Source organism: Pelodiscus sinensis, chromosome 23 (genome assembly GCF_052426305.1).
Source record: "Pelodiscus sinensis isolate ZL-2025 chromosome 23, ASM5242630v1, whole genome shotgun sequence".
NCBI classification, from domain to species: domain Eukaryota; kingdom Metazoa; phylum Chordata; order Testudines; family Trionychidae; genus Pelodiscus; species Pelodiscus sinensis.
In genome coordinates, this window is record NC_143074.1 from 21367952 (window position 1) to 21389826 (window position 21875).

The 21875-nt window shown below is 48.9% G+C and overlaps 1 protein-coding gene across 19 annotated transcripts in view; it reads right to left on the reverse strand.

Moving 5' to 3' along the window:
• DAB2IP (DAB2 interacting protein) overlaps window positions 1–21875 on the reverse strand; it is a 372254-nt gene that overhangs the window by 67596 nt on the left and 282783 nt on the right. For all 19 annotated transcript variants that reach the window (XR_012897179.2, XR_012897178.2, XM_075905444.2 and 16 more), the window contains one exon: window positions 8915–9068. Coding sequence is in view for 17 of the 19 variants with exons in the window: in XM_075905444.2 (XP_075761559.2) it covers window positions 8915–9068 (154 nt within the window). In the remaining 2 variants the exon portion in view is untranslated. The remainder of the gene's footprint in view (window positions 1–8914; window positions 9069–21875) is intronic.

A 21875-nucleotide genomic window follows, 5' to 3' on the forward strand; every position in this document is an offset into this window, starting at 1 on the left:
ATTCATCTCACTGAGCCTTCCCCGCATTAATTACTGTACTGGGGTCTCCAAAGGCCAATGCGATTCCTAAGCAGCGTCTTTCCAACTAGCTGCAGCTGTGAAGTACCATGCGCCTAGGAAATAGGTACATTCCTCAAACAACTCGCTCCTCAGAACCCTGCTGGCAAATTAAGAGACTATGAGTCGGCAGTAGGACTTCTGTATTATTCGGGAAAACTTCACTCCGCGGCTTTGACCTTTGTATTCATTGCACCGGTCACCATCCAATAACACTCTTTATGAGCTTCCCTGTTTGCAGACTGAAGGTATCTAATCCACACTTCAAAATAAAGCTCCTTGGAGTATTACTTCCTCTAGCTGCAGAGTTCCTTGAATTGCCATCTTGTGCCTCTGCTGCCTTTGGTTTTCCCACCGGGAGGGCGGGGATCCCCGCTTTCAGGAGACGCAACTTTCTTTTGCTCTGTAAATCCTTGGCGACGTTTCAACGCTTCCTTCGGCGCAATGAGCCTCAGGCCACGATGGCTCTTTGGCAAACCTCCCGGCTGAGGTGAACACATATTCTGCCTTGGGAGGTTGTGTGCGCCTCTCTGGCATTTTCCCAATGGGACAAAAAAAGAGAGGAGGTTTAATGCTGCCTTTGCTGAGTGGATCCAATAGACATTCCAGCCAGCTTCAATGGCCCGTCTGCTTTGTGGGCAGTTGAAATGAAATGAATGGAGATGCTTATCTCCTAGAACTGGAAGGGACCTTGAAAAGTCATCGAGTCCAGTCCTCTGCCTTCACAGCAGGACCAAGTACCATCCCTGATGAATTTTTGCCCCAAATCTCTAAATGGCCTCCACAAGGATTGAACTCACAACCCTGGGTTTAGCAGGCCAAAGCTCAAACCACTGAGCTATCCCTCCCCCCAAAGCATTGCTCATGGCTCAGAGGTGCCTCTTTCTACCCGCCTGCCTCGCACCCATGCGCTGTACTTTGAATCTCAAGGGCTCCTCTGGCCATGATGGAGTTATCTTTTACTACTGTGGAGAATGGAAGACTGCACACAAACAGGGCTGGTTGCATCATCTCTGCCCACTTTTCTTTTCAGCATCTTTACATGCTTCTCTAGGACTGCTGCATGCCTCATGGCTCGCCTGCCACAAAGCTGGCTTGCTCTATCCGGACTGCATGAACGCACTGCCTCCTCTTCCTGCTCTGCCATTTCTGTGGGGTTCCTCAGACTGTCTTGACCATTTGCATAGAGGAGACTCTGGAGCTGCATTTTGGGTCAGTCGGTCTAACGCACCTGACTGGGAACTTTAGCTAAAAACAGAGGGCAAACCCGCATCACTTTGGCGTACATGAAAGTACGGCACCCACTGAGTTACAGGCGCGAAGATCAAGGGAGAATCTGTTTGTTACAAAGTTACTCAACAGTGGGGTTTATAGGTAAATAACACGGAAGAACATACCATCCAATGCCCCTCCAGATTGCTCTGTCACTGCTATAGCGGGGTGGATTTTGAACGTGCAGAACTTCAGATAGGAATCCAAAATACAAGGGGAATTTGAGGGTCTCTTCTCTTTTTACCCCAGAAATTAGGGTTTGAAAGAGCCGAAGTAATCACCAGAGACATTCCCTATACTCAAATCTAGAGGACAGAGGTCTTGTGTTCTGATGCATGACCACGTCATTTGATGGCAATTATCAGGAGCCAAATTCTGCAATCCTAAATAAAGCAAAACTCTCACTCATATCCCAGAGAACTGTGACGAAAGGCAACCGATTTCAGCCCTTCCGTGAGGCTACACCATTGAATTCCCGGGGGAACAGAAATTCTTGGATTGCTGTCGGCTGAAATTCTCTTTAGGGGCAAATTCTGCTCCATGACATAGGCAGCTCCCTCTGAAACTCCCCTATAAATTAGAGTGCGATTCAGCCCTCGTTCAACCCTTGTGGCTGTTAATTAAATCCCAATTGTTTATTGTTTACCATTATTTAATAAGATGCGCATCTACTATTTATTCTAACAACACATCAATAAACTGGCATTAATTTAACAAATATTTTATGAAATCTCAACACAATGGATCACTGGATAATTATTCAACAGTTACATTCTAAGGTTTCTGCTCATAATAATCCTTCATTACTGGGGCATTCTCACACATGTCACACCAGAAAGTCTCCTAGGAGTCCCATTAGGAGTTGAAGGTCATGCCCACCATATGTGCACAAAAAGGCAATTTTCCCCAGATTCGCAAGAATGCCCTGACTTTGACCTGTGACCTAAATGTCATGCAAAATAAATGATCATCACGAGCTATTGCTGATCTCCCTGGAAGACAGTATTCTGGTCACTTTGGGATTTTTAAATTTGCTAAAAAAGTGTTAATGGACTTGGATCAACTTATTTAGTGGTACCTGTTAATTTCTAAAGCTTAACTTATACATGCTCATTACTCCCATTCCCTGAATGGATGCTTCCTTGAGTTCAACCAAACTGTCTTGTGAATTTTGCTACTATCTGGAAAAAAAACATTGGGTTGCTTTCGGAGCGTCTGAAATTGGTTAATCTCTGTACAACAATTGATAACTTTGCAATTCCATCAGTTATTTCAACCAAGGGTCTGAATTGACATTATGAACAAGAAGTGAGCCTACATCATAGCAGAAACAGTGAGCATGATCATACCCATGTTAGAGAGAAGTTAACTGACCTGTGCCTGGAATAGGTCTGTACTGCACGGGTAACACACACACACACACACACACACACACACTTTCGCTAAAAACCCTATCTATTGCTGTCATGCAGAGAGTTTGGGCGATTATCTGATGGCAGGTCTACACTTACTGGGAGATCGGCGCTGCAGCAATCGATCCCTCAGGAACAATTTAGTGGGTCTAGTAAAGACCCACTTAATCAACTGCTGATCGCTTTGTGATCGACTCCAGTATTCCACCAGAACAAGAACTGTAAGGGAGGTTGATAGAAGAGTTTCTCACATTGACCGCCCACAGTGCAGATCCTGCGGCAACTCGACTCCAGTTATGCTATCCACATAGCTGGAGTTGTGTACTTAGGTCAACATTGCCCCATAGTGTAGACCTGGCCTGAGGGTTAGGAACGGGGTTGATATCAACTGGATAGGCATAGTCTCAGTGACATCCCCTCGTGTGGGTTGGGGGTGAAGGTCGAAGAGAAGGTTGGGCCAGGAAGAGCAATTCAGCCCCTGACGCTACAGGGAGGCATCAGGAAGTGGTGGTGTTGCTCTTACTGTTTTCCTGCTGCACGTGCCTCCTCCTATCCCCTGGAGGAAACTCTAGCACCTGGCCCAGGTGCAGGGCTGAGAGCTGGGACTGGCATGTGGCCTGCAGCGAGGCAGGGAACAGAATCACTGAGTTCCGATTCCCTCTCCTGGCTCTAATCTCTGAACTCCTCAAGTGGCAGAACCAGGACCCCAGCTTCCAAACTCCTTCCCGAGGCCACGCTGCCCAATCTAGATTTAGCGCAGAGCACGTGCCACAGAACAAGCTCGTGACATCGGCCGGGAGCCCTTTCTTCCACTGGCTCAGGACAGAGAAAAATTAGATGTTCCATAAAATTATTTGGAAGGTCAAAAATAAAACAACACACAGCAAATAAATATCGATCCTCCTGTTTTGCAGGACAAGAATCAAAGATGGGGAAGTTCCAAAGGAACAATTGGAAAAACAAATCTTAAGACACAGTGAGCCAGTCCAGACCCAGTGGAAGTAGGTGTATTACTCTGGACTTCAATAGGCTTCCATCTGATCCGAATTTGGCCTCATTACTGGTGAAGGTAACTGGGCAACCAGTCACATCCTGTCTCAATAAACGAATCTGGCTAACAGAGAAATGACGCACTGCACCTTTAAACAGCCAGCTGCTTCGGAGCAAGGCAGTTGGGTTTCTTCCACTGCAGATGGTCCTGGCATGAGTTGGTTTCTGCTGCGTTTGGCTGTGCTGCCAGTTCTCTTCTCCATCTGAACTCTCCAGTGTTGCTTCATCGGCAGCCGTGTCGAATCCTGCTGGTCTGATCTTCCCAGCCATGCCCTCGCTGCTGCTCCGTGGTGTTCAGGGGGCTGGCCAGGCAGCCTGGACTGCAGGAACTGCCAGGAAAAGCTGCCACCCACCATGGTGGGCAAGAGCGCCCACAGGGGAGCATTCTGGGCAATCCAACCACAACCTTCCCCGAGAGAGAACAAGCAGACCCCGGGCAACCGGTGGCGGGAGCTCTGTCCATCCGTGAGCAACACTCAGCAGGCAAAGGATAATTAACAGTCCTGTATGCAGGAATTTCTGGGGGGAGGAAGGGGAACGGTGCAAGCTGCGGCTGCCTCCCCCCCCGACGCCGCAGCCCAGCCCTGCACCCCACAGCTCAGCCCTGCTGAGCCCCTGCTGTTCCAATCCCAGCCCCTGCAAGACTATCGCATCCGCTCTGCCAGGGGCGAACTCGAACTCTCTGCCTCTGCAAATCACGCCGTGGCACAGCGGCTGAGAGGCAGACTGATGTCCACTAGGGATTTAGGTGAGGCCTTGTCGCCACTTACCAGGAGATTGACGTTGCGGAGATCTATCTCCCAGGGATCGATTTAACAGGTCTAGTAAAGACCCACTAAATCAACTGCTGATTTTGCTCCTATCAACTCCAGCATTCCACTGGGCTGCAAGAAGGAATGGACGGGAGAGGACCCCCCTCCCCCCACAGTGTCGCCGTCGCGGGAATTCAAACCAAGGCACGTTGACCCCAGCTGTGCTATTCACGTCGCTGGAGCTGTGGATCTTAAATCGACTTTGCCCCCAGAGTAGACTTGTCTGAGACCTGCAGACCCCTTTCACCTCTGGGGGTATGTCTATACTACAAAGTTAATTTGAACTAACAGACGTTAGTTCGAATTAACTTTGATAGGCGCTACACTAGCGATCCGCTAGTTCGAACTTAATTTGAACTAGCGGAGCGCTTAATTCGAACTAGGTAAACCTCATTTTACGAGGACTAACGCCTAGTTCGAATTAGCTAGTTCGAATTAAGGGCTGTGTAGCCACTTAATTCGAACTAGTGGGAGGCTAGCCCTCCCCAGCTTTCCCTGGTGGCCACTCTGGGCAACACCAGGGAAACTCGTCTGCCCCCCTCCCGGCCCCGGAGCCCTTAAAGTGGCACAGGCTGGCTACGGTGCCCGTGCCAGGTGCAAGCCTGCCAGCACCCAGCCAGCAGACCCTGCACCTGGCACAGTTCGAGGCTGCCACCCAGCCCTCCGCCTCTTCCCGGGACCAGGCTGGCGGCTCCCGGGAGCCTGTCCGGGTCTGCAAGAGGCGGGCGTCCGCCTGGTCTAGTGCGGAGATCGTGGACCTCATCCACGACCTCTGCATTAGGCACAGGAAAGTGGCTGGCTAGGGCAGGAGAGCTGCCAGCCTGGCCACCCGGGAGCAGGTTTGCATGAAAATCAAGGTGGTCCAGTGAGACCCCCGACCCTGAGCCCTGAGCTTAGAATGGCTGTACTGGGTCAGACGAAAGGTCCATCTAGCCCAATAGCCTGTCTGCCGACAGTGGCCAACCCTAGGGACCCTGGAGGGGATGGACCGAAACAATGACCAAGCCATTTGTCTCGTGCCATCCATCTCCAGCCTTCCACAAACAGAGGCCAGGGACACCATTTCTATCCCCTGGCTAATACCACTCCATGGACCCAACCTCCATGACTTTATCTAACTTCTCTTTAAACTCTGTTCTAGTTCTAGCCTTCACAGCCTCCTGCAGCAAGGAGTTCCACAGGTTGATTATTTGCTTTGTGAAGAAGAACTTCCTTTTATTAGTTTGAAGCCTGCTACCCATTCATTTCATTTGGTGTCCTCTAGTCCTTCTATTATGGGAACTAATGAAGAACTCTTCTTTATGCATCCTCTCCACACCATTCATGCTTTTATAGACCTCTATCATATCCCCCCTCAGTCTCCTCTTTTCTAAGCTGAGAAGTCCCAGTCTCTTTAGCCTCTCTTCATATGGGACCTGTTCCCAACCCCTGATCATTTTAGTTGCCCTCCCCTCTCCCACCCTCTCTCTTCCCCTCTCCCATCTCCTTTTCCCAGTTTCCCCAAGTTTTGTTCAATAAAGAGAGTTTCTGTTTTTGAACACACATGTCCTTTATTTTGTACATCAGGAAGGGGGGCTAGGGAGGGGTAAGTAGAAGGATGTGAGGGAGGAATGGGGTACGAGCCCCCGATGGGGAGGACTGGCTCTGTGGGCTCCTCAGGGTGGAAGCTCTCCTGAAGCCCCTTGATTGAACCCCCCTTCTGGATGGCAGCCTGCGGCAAGTGCAGCTGGGCTGATGGCCGAGTGCTGTGATGTGCCGAGTGTGGGCACTCAGGGCACTCCAAGCCAGGACTGCTTTGCAAGCGGGGAACCCCTGAGAACTGTCTGTCCGGGGTGGGGGTCGGGTCCCCTTAAGCACAGCCCTCGGCTAGCCTGAGGCAGCAGCTCCACACTCTAAGTCCTAATCTGATGCCCTGCCGGCACTGCTTCCGGCCAGCCTTAACCTCAGTTCAGGGTTCACTCAGTGTGGACATGCTAGTTCGAATTAGCAAAATGCTAATTCGAACTAGTTTTTAGGTCTAGATGCACTAGTTCGAATTAGCTTAGTTCGAATTAACTAATTCGAACTAAGTTAGTTCGAAATAGTGCTATAGTGTAGACATACCCTGAGGGATGCCACTATTTGAACCAGGGTCTCCAGAGACGTGCTCCTGTCCGGGTCTAAGAAGACACCATTTTGCTTTCACCCTAACCCTTACCCTATAGAGGCTGGCTGATGAGTATCCATGAGTCACAAAGCCACGTCCTTTTTGGTGTCTGGCATTCTTTCTTCCTTCTTGGGACTTCTAACAAGCCATTAACATGTGCTGTTTTCCTGTACGACTCTTCCTGATGAAACTCATTCCAGATAAAATGCTCTTCCCCTTACAAGTGCATGATTTCTATAATGCCCCTCTCCATCAACTTTCCACAAGCACCGTTCAGATCTCTTACTCTGCTCTTGTGCATGGTGCCGAACTGGTAAACAACTCTTATATTATGGATGTCACATCTATTTTCCATCTAGCTTCATTTTATCTTTCTTGAGTGGAATGTAATAGAGGCCGTATAATTTACAAAACTGTTCTCCTCCTGACCTGCCGCCCTCGCTCAATTCCCCAGGGAGCAAATCACACTGGAAAATTTCTGCCTTCTTCCTGCTTTAGGGCTTATGTTTGGGGATAATCTTCTTCAAAGTCTTTCCCATTTACATTTTCAGAAATTGCTTTTAAATTTGAACTTGCTGCTAATTTCAACAACAACAAAAGTTTAAACCAATCTCAGCTGTTGCTTTGCCATTAACAAACCTGGGCTTATCGGTTACCGTTCACAGTTACACGCAGGCTCACGCTCTGGTCTTGTGGGGAGCAGGCAGGCGGGAGCCTGCTTGTGCTGGGAGCTGGCTTAAAAGCTGGCACACCAGCTCCCGGGAGGCTGGCTGCCACCCTGCACTGGGAGTGCACATAACTGCTGAGATTTTCAGTGGTTACACAGTTACCCAATTCCGTGCTTTTTAACGTGCAGCAAGGCAGGCTTCCACGCTAGTTAGCAAGGAGCGTATGCACCAAAGGCAACAAGCCGGCTTGTCTATCCTGTCCCAAAGCCTGCACCACTCTGTCTTCTCATGCCTGCTCACGCCTCTGACAGAGGTGCAGACCCACCCCTAAAGCAAGGCCCGAGCATGGCTGTTTGCCACAGTCTCCCCTTCTGCTCCTGAATACAAATACAATGCCCGTCTCTGAGGGCAGGAGTGATGGCCACCCTCCCAGGGGAAGGAGATGGCTTCCCTATCCTAGCCAGCTACTGTCGTTCACAAGAACGAGCTGCCCTTATACCATACGATAACAGGCATGTTGCCGTACTAACGTGTGTACTGGCCTTGCCCTCTGCAAGATGGAGACTTGCTGACGTACCAGTAATTTTGCTTCCTCTCTCAGCTGTAGCCCACTGAGATATAAAACCCAGTAATACTCCAGCTCACAGAGATCTTCCTTTCACGCCACCAACAGAAGCCTGGTTTTGGATAAGGTCCAGACTTCTGTCACCACAGCATATGAAGCCCGGGCGGCCACAGAAGAGACCTGCAGGTTAGGATGCCTGTAGGCCTGTGGATTATTTATCTATGGTCTGTCAGGGCACAGACGTGTTTAGAACTTCGGGGGAGCTCTCCACACAGCAGATCCTGCTATGACTGGGCTCAGAGCTCGAATTTTACTGGTGTATTTTCCCCCACAGAATATTTTTTAATGGACCACACATGCACACGCACTCCCTGTGAAACACCGGTCTCCATTAGACATTGCTCCGACGAACAAAAGTTCATGCCAGAAAGGTTTATAAGGTAAGACGACCCTCCTCCAAGTATGTGTACACTACAGAGTTTGGTCGGAAAAACGGCTGCACCGCCGTTTTCTGAGTTACGTCCACACTGCAATCGTGTTCTTCCAAAAGTAAATCAAAAGAACAGAGGGGTTTTTCCGACATTGGTAAACCTCTTTCTATGAGGAAGAAGCCTTTTTCCGAAAGAGCTCTTTCGGAAAAAGGCATGTGTGGACGGGGAAGAGGGAGTTCTTTCACAAGAAGAGGAAAGAGGAAAAAGCACAGGTGCCCTGGTGGCCGCTCCGTCCATAGTAATCACAGCTTCCATGCGAGAGAGCGTCCGTGCCGTGTGGCACGTTTGTGTGTGGACGTGCTCTTTTGGAAGACATTTTCTGAAAGATCTCTTCCGAAAAACGGTTCTTCTGAAAGAAGCCTGCCGTCTAGACGTAGCCCTGCTCACCAACCACATCCCTTCCAACGCCCACATGGCAGGACGGACATGACGGCCTCTTACCTCAAAACAATAGTCCTGCCCCAGAATGCTACTGTGAACGGGCTTGATGACCACTTCTTCCTCCATGCTGAGATCCAGAGCCTCGACGGCGCTACTGGGGCTGAGCAAAGACTCGTGGGAGCGGGATTCTTTCAGCCTCGGCATTAGATGGGATCTAGGGGAAGAACACAACGGTATCAGTGGGGTCTCTTCTCTGCAGAGAGCAGATTAGGTGCATGTGTTTCAAGCCACTCTTTTGAGAACATCTACAAAAATCACTGGCGCGGCTCTGCATGAGACGTTGGAAGCAGAGCACCGTAACGTTCCTTCCCTGTAAGCTGAGTGCTTGGGAGGCCGCCCAGGGGAGATTCAGGTGCCCCTCAGCTAATTGGCAGAGCACCCAATTAGCACAGCCAGCAGCGTGTGTTTCTACTGGTGGTGCATACCTGCACATGCCTCGGCACACCGAGCAAAATGTATTCTGCACAGGGATGGAAGAAGTGAGAGGAAACATTGCCTGGCATGGTGGGAACTGCTCTGCACCTCACCCCCCTTTGTGATTTGGTGAAGAGGCTGCATTGTGAAGCCGTTTATAATAAAACGTGGGTTTACTTCGACTCTGAAGCAGCAGGCGCACACGGTCACGGATGCACACAACGTGTGTCCCTGCAAAGATGGGGTTTTGCAGGTACACAACCCCCGTGGCATAGGACTTTGCAAATTCAGCCTTCAGAGTTAAAGGAAGTCGCTATGGGTATGTCTACACTACCACCCTAGTTCGAACTAGGGTGGTAGTGTAGACATACCCTATGGTAGGCTGGCATTGGAAGGCAAAAACCAGTCAGTAGTACCGGTGTAACACCTTCACCAACACCAGAGTACAGGTACATGTGCTATGGTCCCCTGGGGATCTGTATGGACACGGCTCCACTGCCATATGCGGCGACTGAAGCAGATTTAAGTGGGGTTGGGTCTGGTCCATACCTGGATGGGAGACCTTCCCCATCTCGTGTCATTTCAGAGCTACCAGTCCCAGGTGAAAAACAGAAAGTGGACCAAAAATGGAGGGAGAACAAAGTGAATGGGGCTTTTTTCAAAGCCCTACAGATTTGGGGTTTATTCCGATTGGCTCTCCCATCCCGAAACGCGGAGCTGCGGCTGGCGCTCGGCAGGGAGAACACAAATGCCTGGGAAACATGCCATACCGCAGGTGCCCAGAGCTACCGGACTACACCTCCACCTTCATTTGCAAGGAAAACCCAAATTCCTACCCTGGGCAGAGCTAGTGGCTGGATTAGCACTTGGCCACCATAATTAACCTGCACATTGATGTGCGCTCTCGGACTGGCACGGACACACCGACATTAAAGGGAAGAGGCGGAAAACAGGATCTGAGAGCCCTACGAACGGATCTAAACGCCCTGCCGGCACATGGGCAGCATTTAGCAGCAGGGAAGTCTGCAGAGGGCAAACAATGCACCAATGTCAGCAAGGATCAGTACAGAGAATGGCGCAAGTAACTGTTAATGAGGAATCAGAGGGCATGGGGGAAATACGAGGCTTTGCAGGGAAAATAAAAAAATATATACAGAAGGGCAGCAGGAAAAGAAACATGAGGGCAAATGAAACGGTCCCTTTATCTCCAGTCTGCATAATATAAAAATACTTCTCCTGAGGCCAGATCTGAGAAAGGGACTCTAATAACTTTGACCTTTAGAACTCATGGCAACAGTCTTCGTGTCTCAGAGAGGCTGCGAGTGTCTGTCTGTCTGTAGGGGACAGCACTCAAAAGGAGAAGGCTCTGCAAAGAGAAGGGATTTTCGCCTTTATTTGTAACACTGTCCTGTACACACGGCACGATGCCCTTCACACACATGGCTTCTCAGTGCTTCGTCTGGGTGTATGCAGTTTCGCCATTCTCAGGAGCAAAGCGGAAAGAAACACTAAGAAGGGCCGGCCAATGTGTCTACAAAATTCACCCTTTCCAGTCATAAAAATGGTCATACTGGGTCAGACCAATGGTCCATCTAGCCCAGTATCCTGTCTGCCGACAGTGGCCAATGCCAGATGCCCCAGAGGGAGGGTCACAACAGAGAATCCTCATGTGATCCCTCCCCTGTCACCTATTTCCAGACAAACAGGCTGGGGACACCATTCCTACCCATCCTGGCTAATAGCCATTGATGAACTTAACCTAACCTCCATGAATCTATCTAGATCTTTTCTAAACCCTGTTAAAGTTCTAACCTTCACCACATCCCTTGGCAAGGAGTTCCACAGGTTGACTGTAATTTTATAGACTTCTATCATATCCCCCTTTAGTCTCCTCTTTTCTAAAAGTCCAAGTCTTTTTAATCTCTCTTCATATGGGACCCTAATAATTTTTGTTGCCCTTTTCTGAACTTTTCCCAATGCCAAAGATACCTTTCTTGAGATGAGGCGATCACATCTGTACGCAGCATTCCATGGTTTTATATAGAGGCAATAAGATATTTTCTGTCTTATTCTCTATCCCATTTTTAGAGATTCCTAACATTCTATATGCTTTTTTGACTGCTGCTCCACATTGAGTTTTCAGAGAACTATCCACAATGACTCCTAGATCTCTCCCTTGAGTAATTGGAGCCAAATTAGTCCCCATCCTATTGTACGTGGCGTTTGGATGATTTTTTCCAGTGTGCATTCCTTTACATTTATCAACATTCCATTTCATTTCCCGTTGGAATTGAATGCAATGAGATGTCGAATGGAGACTAGAAACCCGCCAAGAGCAGCGCCAAAGACAAACCAGGTACTTTGTAACCTGCGCTATAAAGGTTCATCCCAGGAGCAGGCTCTGAGGTGAGAAAGGCCCCGACTCCATCTGGCTCAGCCCGTTACAAATGCCAGTGACAACCCTGCAAAGGGACGGCCTCTGTTTGGCTGGGGAACCCCTGCAGTGCAGGTAGCAGTAACCCACAGGGAGTGATGGTTTCTGAGGGTCAACAGACAGCGCAGTCTCCATGGGCCAGTCAGGGCTTGGGCCTCCCTAGTGAGGCCAACAGCCAAGACCAATGGCGCTGGTACCTAATCACACCTCCACCGGGAACTGCACTAAGAGAACATTTCACACAAGACACCTGGCCGCTCTCAGAAGCTAATAATCTTAGGTTATTACAGATCTGGGCCGGATTAGAACCGGCGACTTAGAAACAAAAGCCCGTAGATCCCATTAGCAATTCTCTAAGCTGTCCATTAACTCTGGAGCACTTGGACAAGTAAAAGGGATCCTTAGGAACAGAGCAAAGTCTCAGTCATTTCCCAGTACTTTGTGGCAATTGAAGGCTATTTTAGGAGAAAAGGGGCCCACATCTTGATTGCTGGCATGATACTGAAAATGACTCTAATGTGGTTGGATCGATCGAGTTATCCCCCTCTGCAAATGCTACGGAGAGAAATTTCTGGAAGCCGTCGAGCTGAACGCAGAGACCATGAACCAATCACTAAGGGTATGTCTAGACTGCATCACTCTGTCGGCAGAGGGATGCAGATTAGGCAGGTCGACATGGCAAATGAGGCAGGGATGTAAATATCCTGCGCCTAATTTGCATAAAATGGCCGCCACGTTCTGCCAACTCAGCACTTTGTCGGCAAAAAGCGGCAGTCTAGAGGGGGATCTGTGGAGAAAGAAAGCCTTTTTCGACAGATCCTGTAAACCTCCTTGCAGGAGGCATAAGGAATCTGTCAAAAAAGGCTTTCTTTCTCCACAGATCCCCCTCTAGACCGCTGCTTTTGGCCGACAAAGTGCTGAGTTGGCAGAACGCGGCGGCCATTTTTATGCAAATTAGGCACGGGATATTTAAATCCCTGCCTCATTTGCAATGTCGACCTGCCTAATCTGCATCCCTCTGCCGACAGAGGGATGCAGTCTAGACATACCGGCTGTGTCTACACTGGGCCACTTATTCCGGAAAATCAGCCGCTTTTCCGGAATAAGCTGCGAGCTGTCTACACTGGTCCTTGAATTTCCGGAAAAGCAACGATGCTCTACTGTACAAAATCAGCCGCTATTCTGGAAAAACTATTCTGCTCCCGCTTGGGCATAAGTCCTTATTCCGGAACACTGTTCCGGAAAAGGGCCAGTGTAGATAGCCCAGTAGTCTTTTCCGGAAAAAAGCCCCGATCGTGAAAATGGCGATCGGGGCTCTTTTCTGGAAAAGCGCGTCTACATTGGCCACAGACGCTTTTCCAGAAAAAGGGCTTTTCCGGAAAATCAGCCTGCCAATGTAGACACTCCTTTTCTGGAAAAACTGAAAACGGAATAGTATTCCGTTTTAAGCAGTTCCGGAAATTCATGCCAGTGTAGACACAGCCACCCTGTCAAACTAACCACGGCAACAGTTATATCAAGTTGTACTTTCTCTAATGTAGAGGAAAAACCTAAGCAGTCTGAGTTGGGCTCAAATTCTTTGCATGTGTAAAGGTCTGGCGAGATGAACTCAGCATTCAATAAGCACCGCTAGTAAGTACATCTCCCCATTATGGAGCCATGAATTGGTGCCGCTGTTCTCCCCGGTTAGCAAACATTGCCACAAAAGGAGTCAGAAATTGCAGGGGCGGGCCTGTGTGTGGAGGGGAGAGGGCAGAGCTTTTCACGCTGCACCGATTTAACAATGGTTTGCTTCGGAAGAGCATCTCCGGCTCTTTAAGCAGCGCAGGACACTACACTGCGACTATATTGTCACTCCCAAGTTCATCAGCATTCGCGTTATCCCCATCGTCTGTTTATGGCACCTTCATGCATTAAGAGTCTGCAAAGTCATTGGGATTTTTCACACCGAAGAAAGGGGCAAGGGGTCAGATTGCTCCGCAGACTGGTGGCAGGATCCATTCCCAAGTGCAAAAAGCCCTCAGCCTCTAGGCAGCTGATATTCCAGCCTGAGTTGGCAGACACGGAAGCTTTTCTCTGGATGTCAGTGTGGGGATGGGGTATGAAACGACCTGCCTCTGCCTCGTGGTGTCCAAGACACAAGCGACCAGTAGAGTTGTTGCTAATCAACACTTCTTGCTGGTCACCTATCAGGAGAGGCCAGGAAAAATCTCTCCGTTGAGGGCGACCCCTCCAGGACAGGCATGAACCCGCTCGGGCAGGATCTCCCGTGATAGTCGGACATCATTCACCAGCACCAAGGTCACACACACAATTAATAATCAATCAAGGCTACTCCTCAGTCTTTCTGCTAACCCACTGAAACTTGGCGCTGCCCAGAGTGCCTGCTGCAAGCAACGAAGGCTCTGGAGAATGTGGCTGTCTACAAAGGGCACGGCACCCTCTCCTTTCAACACCCCCTTTTCAGTGTGTTATGTTCGTTAGCGGGCGACGTGACGTTTGCTGGAGGGATCCATACACTGGCCGATGTTTGTAACTCCCCATCTCAGCGCCTCGGCTTGCACAGGCTTCTCTTTTGTGACCAGAGTAAGAAATTCCCGCTCATGCCATAAACAGGCTGACTGGCTGTGCAGAGGGCCCTATTACTCATACTGACACGATCGCTTTGCTGTCCTGGCCGTTTGGGAGGGAGAGAATAAAGCCAGCCACGAGCACGTGAAAGATGAAGCCGCCGAGAGGTATACATGTTTTCATAGCTAATGCCCAGGAGACCTGCACTGCGTGGGCTGAGCCTTTCCTCACTGAAGAGGGGAGGCAATTTGAGAACAACAACAACGAGAACAACAACAACAACAACAACAAAATGGTTCCGCCGTTAGTGGTGGTGAAAAGTGCTGGATTAACAATGGTGCAGCGTGAAGGCTGCTCCCATCAGAGACCTGCGTGGTAGCGATGGGCTTTCTCCACTTACTGCCCTGCCACGTGCCTAGGAGGACAGGACAAGTCTTCTCCAACTCTCTCCCGAGGACACACTCGTGAGCAAAGTCGTTTGACCATACACCGTGGTGACCACTTTGTAGGCACGAGCGCAATGACAGATATTCCTAGCAGGATGCCGATATTGCTGAAGAGTTTCAAAAGAGCTGGCTGAGGAGCTCACTAGACCATTAATGCCGTTGTTCAATACGTCTTGGATCACGGGGATGGCGGGGGTGAGTTCCAGGAAATGGCAAGACAGCCAATGATGCACCAGTATTTAAAAGAGGCAATAGGGATGACGTGAGCAATAATAGGTCTGTCCACCTGACATTGCTCCCAATTAAAAGAATGGAGTGTCTGGTATTAGATTTGATTAATAAAGAATTAAAGGAGGATGATCTAATTAATGCCAGTCTACATCAGTCTACATAAAATAGAGCCTATCAAACTTACTTGATATCTTTTTCTAATGAGATTATAAGGTTGATTGATAAAGAGTAATCATGTTGACGTAATACACCTTTTTTATGAGCTTTTTATGATATATGGGATATGATCGAGGTCTATAAAATCATGAGTGGTGTGGAGAAAGTGAATAAAGAAAAGTTATTTACTTGTTCCCATAATATAAAGTGGTTTGAGCATTGCCCTGCTAAACCCAGTGTGTTGTGAGTTCAATCCTTGAGGGGGCTATTTAGAGATCTGGGGCAAATCTGTCAGGGATGATGCTTGGTCCTGCTGTAAGGGCAGGGGACTGGACTCGATGACCTCTCAAGGTCCTTTCCAGTTCTATGAGATAGGTAAATCTCCATACATAAATGAAATGAATGGGCAGCAGGTTTAAAACAAATAAAAGGACGTTCTTCTTCACACAGCACACAGTCAACCTGTGGAACTCCTTGCCTGAGGAGGTTGTGAAGGCTAGGACTATAACAAGGTTTAAAAGAGAACTAGATAAATTCATGGAGGTTAGCCAGGATGGGTAAGGAATGGTGTTCCTAGCCTCTGTTTGTCAGAGGGTGGAGATGGATGGCAGGAGAGAGATTGCTTGATCATTATCTGTTTGGTTCACTGCCTCTGGGGCACCTGGCATTGGCCACTGTCAGCAGATAGGATACTGGGCTGGCTAGACCTTGGTCTGACTCAGTATGGCCATTCTTATGTTCTTATCTTAGACTTCTCCAGGGCATTTGAATTGGTGCTGCAGGACATTTTGGGTGTGTCTAGACTACAGGGTTTTGTCGACAAAAGTGGACTTTTGTAGACAAAACTATACCTGCATCTACACTGCCGCTTAGTTCTGTTGACATAACATCGACAGAACTCAGCAGTTTTGTCGACAGCTGTAAACCTCATTCTACGAGGAATAATGCCTTTTATTGACAGAGTTCTGTCGACAGAAGGTGTTATTGCATCTACACTGTCCTTTGCGTCTACACTGTCATGTCGACAAAGCGGCTTGCTTTGTCAATAGAACTGGATTTAGTCTAGATGCTCTTTGTCAACAGTATCTGTGGACAAAACTTCTGTCGACAAAAGCCTGTAGTCTAGACGTACCCTTAGATTAAAAAACAAACAAACCTAGAATGGTATAATTAACATGGTGCCCGCTAAATGGATTAAAAACTGGCCAGCCGATAGGTCTCAAAAGGTAATCACAACTGGGGAACTGGCAGAGTGGGCTGGTTTCCAGTGGGGTGCCTCAGAGATCAGTTCTTGGCCCCAACTCTTTCTCTATTGTAGAGATTTGTGCATCTGTCTGTGAGTCCATCTGTGAATCTATTTGTTCAAGAACTCTTCCTACAGGGCAAGAGCTAGGCCCACCAAATTTGGTATGCAGCTTCCTCTTCTCCTAATTTAAAGTAAGATCAGGGTTTGGGTGTGCCAGGAAAATGGGATGTGCCTGGAATTCAATTGTTTTCCATCACACAGACAGGCAGGGGGCTGAGTGGAGGGATGCGATACTCACAGTCACCACTGGGGGGCAGTGAGCACAGTGGACAACTATACTGCAGCATGACCACTGGGGGCAGCCACACCACCAAGGGAGTGGCCCGCTGGGGATGTGGCTCACCCTCTTGCCTGTCACCAGCCCAGGTAAATGACTCCCTGCCCCAAACCCCTCTCCCCCGACCTTGGCGTTGCACTGCGAGGGAGAGAAATCTGCCTGTTTAGCTTAACAAGGCGAAGAGATCTGTTAGCTCAACAGAGAGAAGGTGAAGGGGAAACTTGATGGTAGTCTATGCGTCTCCACATGCAGCGCCAACATTTAATAACAGGCCTGTCAATCTAGCAGAGAAAGATAGAACATGATCCTGTGCCTGGAAGCTGCTGCTTGACAAAGTCAAATTGGAAATAGGGTCTACATTTTTGAAGATAATTACCCATTGGAACAACTGACACCAGCCCACCAGCTTCCTCCAGATAATCCCCAGGGCATCACATCTGGAGAAACCTCCACTCCGGGTGTAGAAATGGAGAGTCCAGCTTGACCCTTGGATCAAGCTGGACTCTCCATTTCTACACCCGGAGTGGAGGGTTCTCCAGAAGTGATGCCCTGGGGATTATCTGGAGGAAGCTCTTTGGAGTGGGTTATACAGGCGGCTCGTCCTTGCAAATTCATCCTCTTCCCTTCTTCGTTTTCCGAATCCGAGACCATGATAACCCCCAGCCACTAACCGAGCAGTCCAGACAGTGTTTGCTTGCTGTACACCCGCACTTCCAGGACTGGGGAGGCATTTCCTTCAAACCCTCTCCCCCACCGTCACATCTTAAAATACAGCCGCTGCACACAGCCGATTTCTCTCTTTCACAACGCACTGGGGATTCCGGCTCCCATCTTGGTTTACAAATCAAATTAAGTTGCTAGGCTTTTACGAGTGCAGCAGATAAATCCACCGGGCTAGGGAGCTCTCATTGGAGCAACCATGTCGCCAAACAGCTTATTGGGTTTGTTTTGCCACGTGCCTTATTTTAATCCTCTTCTGTGTTGCCACTTTAAACGGAAGGGGGAAAATCCCGTAAAATAACTCAGCTGTTTTAAAGAGAAAGAACACCATTACCCCTCCTGAAATGGTCCTGGAGGGTCCAACCGAGTTGGCCAAAACGTAGTTATTAAAGAATAAAGTTACTACCCAAGAAGAGGGAGAGAGAGGTTTGTTTTTCTAAATAAGAACCATAATGGACCATTTCAGCAGTGAGAGATTCTAACGCTCTCGACACAACTCTACTAAGCAGCCAGAATTAGGGTTGCTGAATGTTCTTATTTGGATTGCAGCGGTACTCCAAGCAGACTGGGCATTGGTGGACACAGAGACTATGTCTACACTATGGCAGTTTTGTGGAAGAGGAAATGCAAACGAAGTGTTCATTTGCAAATCTCATGCTCTCATTTGCATATTCTCTTCCGATCCTTTTCATGGAAGAGGTTTTTGCAAAAAAAACCCGCCGTGTAGGGGCCATTTTTAGGAAAAAACCCTTTTGTGCAAGATTCCTTATTCCTTAACAAAAAATGAGGTTTACAGGATCTTGCGCAAAAGGGTTTTTTTCCCCGAAAAATGGCCCCGTCTACACTGCGGTTTTTTCCTGCAAAAACCTCTTCTGAAAAAAGGATTGGAAGAGAATATGCAAATGAGAGCACGAGATTTGCAAATGAGCTCTTCATTTGCATTTCCTCTTCCCCAAAACTGCCAGGCTGTGTCTACACTGGGCCACTTATTCCGGAAAAGCGGCTGCTTTTCCGGAATAAGCTGCAAGCTGTCTACACTGGCCGCTTGCTTTTCTGGAAAAGCAACGACGATCTACTGTACAAAATCAGCCGCTATTCCAGAAAAACTATTCTGCTCCCGCTCAGGCATAAGTCCTTCGACAGCCCAGTAGTCTTTTCCGGAAAAAAGCCCCGATCGCGAAAATGACGCTCAGGGCTCTTTTCCGGAAAAGCGTGTCTACATTGGCCACAGACGCTTTTCCGGAAAAAGGGCTTTTCCGGAAAAGCAGCCTGCCAATGTTGATGCTCCTTTTCTGGAAAAACTGAAAACGGAATAGTATTCCGTTTTAAGCAGTTCTGGAAAAAGGTGCCAGTGTAGACACAGCCCCATAGTGTAGACATAGCGAGAGGGTAAGTTTATGAAAGGATTAAAAACCCCCCACGCCTGACCTGGGTCAGCTGGCTTAGGCTTGAAGGGCTGAAAAATGCTGTGTAGACATTTGGGCTTCAGCTTAAGCCCTAGGGAACCCGCAAAGGCCAATTGTCTGCATGCAGGACGTGGAAATGGGCCAGGCATTCGGAAGGGGGTATGGAGCCTTTCACTTCCAGGTCAGGAGGTGAATCTAGGCCTAGCGAGGTAATTCTCCGCTGACGCACTTCAGCTGCCCACTGGAGGGACCCTCAGCGGAGCTCAGGTCTAGAACTTGGCCCCTAAGCCAAGACTCCAAACAAGGGCAGCCTTAGCCTTGTCTGCACACGGAGCCACTCGGGTTCAAGGCGAGATGCTCTCGTTATGGAATCAGAGTGTTCCCGTGGAGTTATTCTGCTGTAGGTAATTGCTTTACATCCTGAGCCAGAAAGTTACAGCACTTTCAAGTGCCAGTGCAGACTTGGCTTTATATCTTCCACATTTGCACAAGCACGTAAAGGGGTAACATCCATACACAACCTCTGCAGTTTTGGGCCAGGCTGCACCCACCTAAACCCCCTGCTGATGTGTGTGTCTTTACAATGATCATTTGCCAGGTTTTTAAAAGGTTTCTCTCTCCCCGTTGCTGAAAGGCAGCCAAGAGGGGAAGTGACTGACTGTAGATGGCCAATGCACTAAGAAAACCAATGGAAAAGAAGAGGATGGCTTCTGTAATCTCCTCCGGTTCCGCTCGGCAGCGTCCCTTGGCAGGTAAGAAAAGTCCAGCAAGAGGTGTGATAGATACAAAGAGAGGCGGACGACATCAGACTTCGTTCAGACAGGCCGTGCTACTGCCATCTGAGAGTGACGTGTTTTGTTTATCAACCTGCTGGGACCTAGATTTGGCCGGCTGACCTGGCAGCGAAAGGTTCTGCATCCCGTTACCAATGCCTGGACCATCCGGTTCCTGCCCCTTGCTGCCTGGCCAGGTAACTGGCGAACACAGGGGGAAATTCATGACACCCATTCCAAATCGCTCCTCAAAGGCTAACAGTTCTCTGCTCCCACCCATCCAGGGGGGGGTCTCCTGAAGCTGTTCTGCCGTCCCTTCCATGCACACTGCTCCCATGGGGATCCTGCACGTGGAAGAGGAGCAGAGAGCCAGGAAGGGACCTGTTCAGCAGACCGGAGAGGTGAATCCGGCTGCTTGCAGCCAGGGGATTAGGGAGGTTTGTTATGACTGAGAGCAAAGCGGACACTCTGTGGAATTAATTTCCATCATACGGCAGGAGAAGGATTTCATCTCACTGCAGCCGCGAATGAATCAAACATTATCCTCTTTGACTGGCTCGGAATTGCATGGGACAGCACAGTGACAGCAGGAACAAAGTTAGGAGTTGAGCCTTCACCCCACAACGTAAGTTACCGGAGAATCTGCCTTATCTGCAGTAATATCACAATTGATGTCCTCTGCATGGGGTGTCAGTGAGCAGTCAGTTACGGGACGAACACATCATTACATGTAATAGACCCTGCCCTCGTTATGGGGCGAGCCTCGATTTTAACCGATGGGGGAAATAGTCAACACTCACCAGAGGGACTCGACCAATGCAAACAAGGCTCCACATTTTGATTTTCTACAAACAACCCTTCTCCAAACCCAAGCCAGGGTGCTGTATTTTTTAAAATCTCAATTCCCCAGGAACAGATGTTTATTTGCTTAACAGAATAGTCCCTGGGAAGGACAGTTTTGGGAACCGGAAAGTGATAACAGCGGCGAACCTTGCACAAGGAGGGAGAAGTGGCGACAAGCAAAGAAAGCGTGCGGGGAGAGACGAAGAAAAGGGGATTCAAAAAATTCTATCACTTTCAATCACCAAAAATCTTATCAGCAACCTACGCAAATCAACGGCTTTCTTGACAATCCCGGATGTTCCGACTGGCACTATCCCTTTGACAGAAGCTGAAGTGTTCAACAACGAGTAGAAACATATAGGAACGTAAGAACAGACATACAGGGTCAGACCAACGGACCATCCAACCCAGTATCCTGTCTGCCGACAGCGGCCAATACCAGATGCTCCAGAGGGAGGGAACACAACAGGGAATCCCCACGTGACCCCTCCCGTCACCCACCTCCACAGAAACAGAGGCTAGGGACACCATTCCTACTCATCCTGGCTAATAGCCATTGATGGACCTAACCTCCGGGAATCTATTGAGCTCTTTTTTGAACCTTAGTAAAGTTCTAGCCTTCACCACATCCTCCGGCAAGGAGTTCCACAGGTTGACTGTGCGCTGAGTGAAGAAAAACTGCCTTTGGTTTGTTTTAAACCTGCTGCCTATTCATTTCACTTGGTGACCCCTAGTTCTTATATTGTGGGAATAAGAAAGTAACTTTTCCTTATTCACTTTTTCCACACCAGTCATGATTTTATAGACCTCTCTCATCTCCCCCTTAGTCTCCTCTTTTCTAAGATAAAAATTCCAAGTCTTTTTAATCTCTCTTCATATGGGACCTGTTCCAGACCCCTCATCATTTTTGCTGCCCTTTTCTGAACCTTTTCCAATGCCAAGAGATCTTTTTTGAGATGAGGCAACATTCTCATCCCACAGCAGCGTACCAATAGGAATCTCTCCTGGGAAGTTACCGGTGCTATCCCTGTGTGCGACTGACGTGGGGGAGAATTCGGTTCTCCCTCCTTCAGAGTTTAAAGCCCAGCCCAGCCCAGCCCAGCCCAAAGAACTAACAAGTCTCAAATTGCCAGAAGTTACAAGGCCAGATCCTGACACCAGACTGTTCAGGAGAAACGCCAGTGAAGTCACGGAAAGCCCCAGGTGTAAGGCTGGTGACAAGGCAGAATCAAGGATATTCCATTGGCAGCCTACGGGCACAGGACTAGGGCCAGATGTTGCCACAGGTGGAGGATGAAGGTTTTCCTAGAACATTTTCCCCTTATTCACTGACATCATTTTGCTGCTGCTTGATTCCAGGGGCTGCAGCAGGAAGAGGTGACAA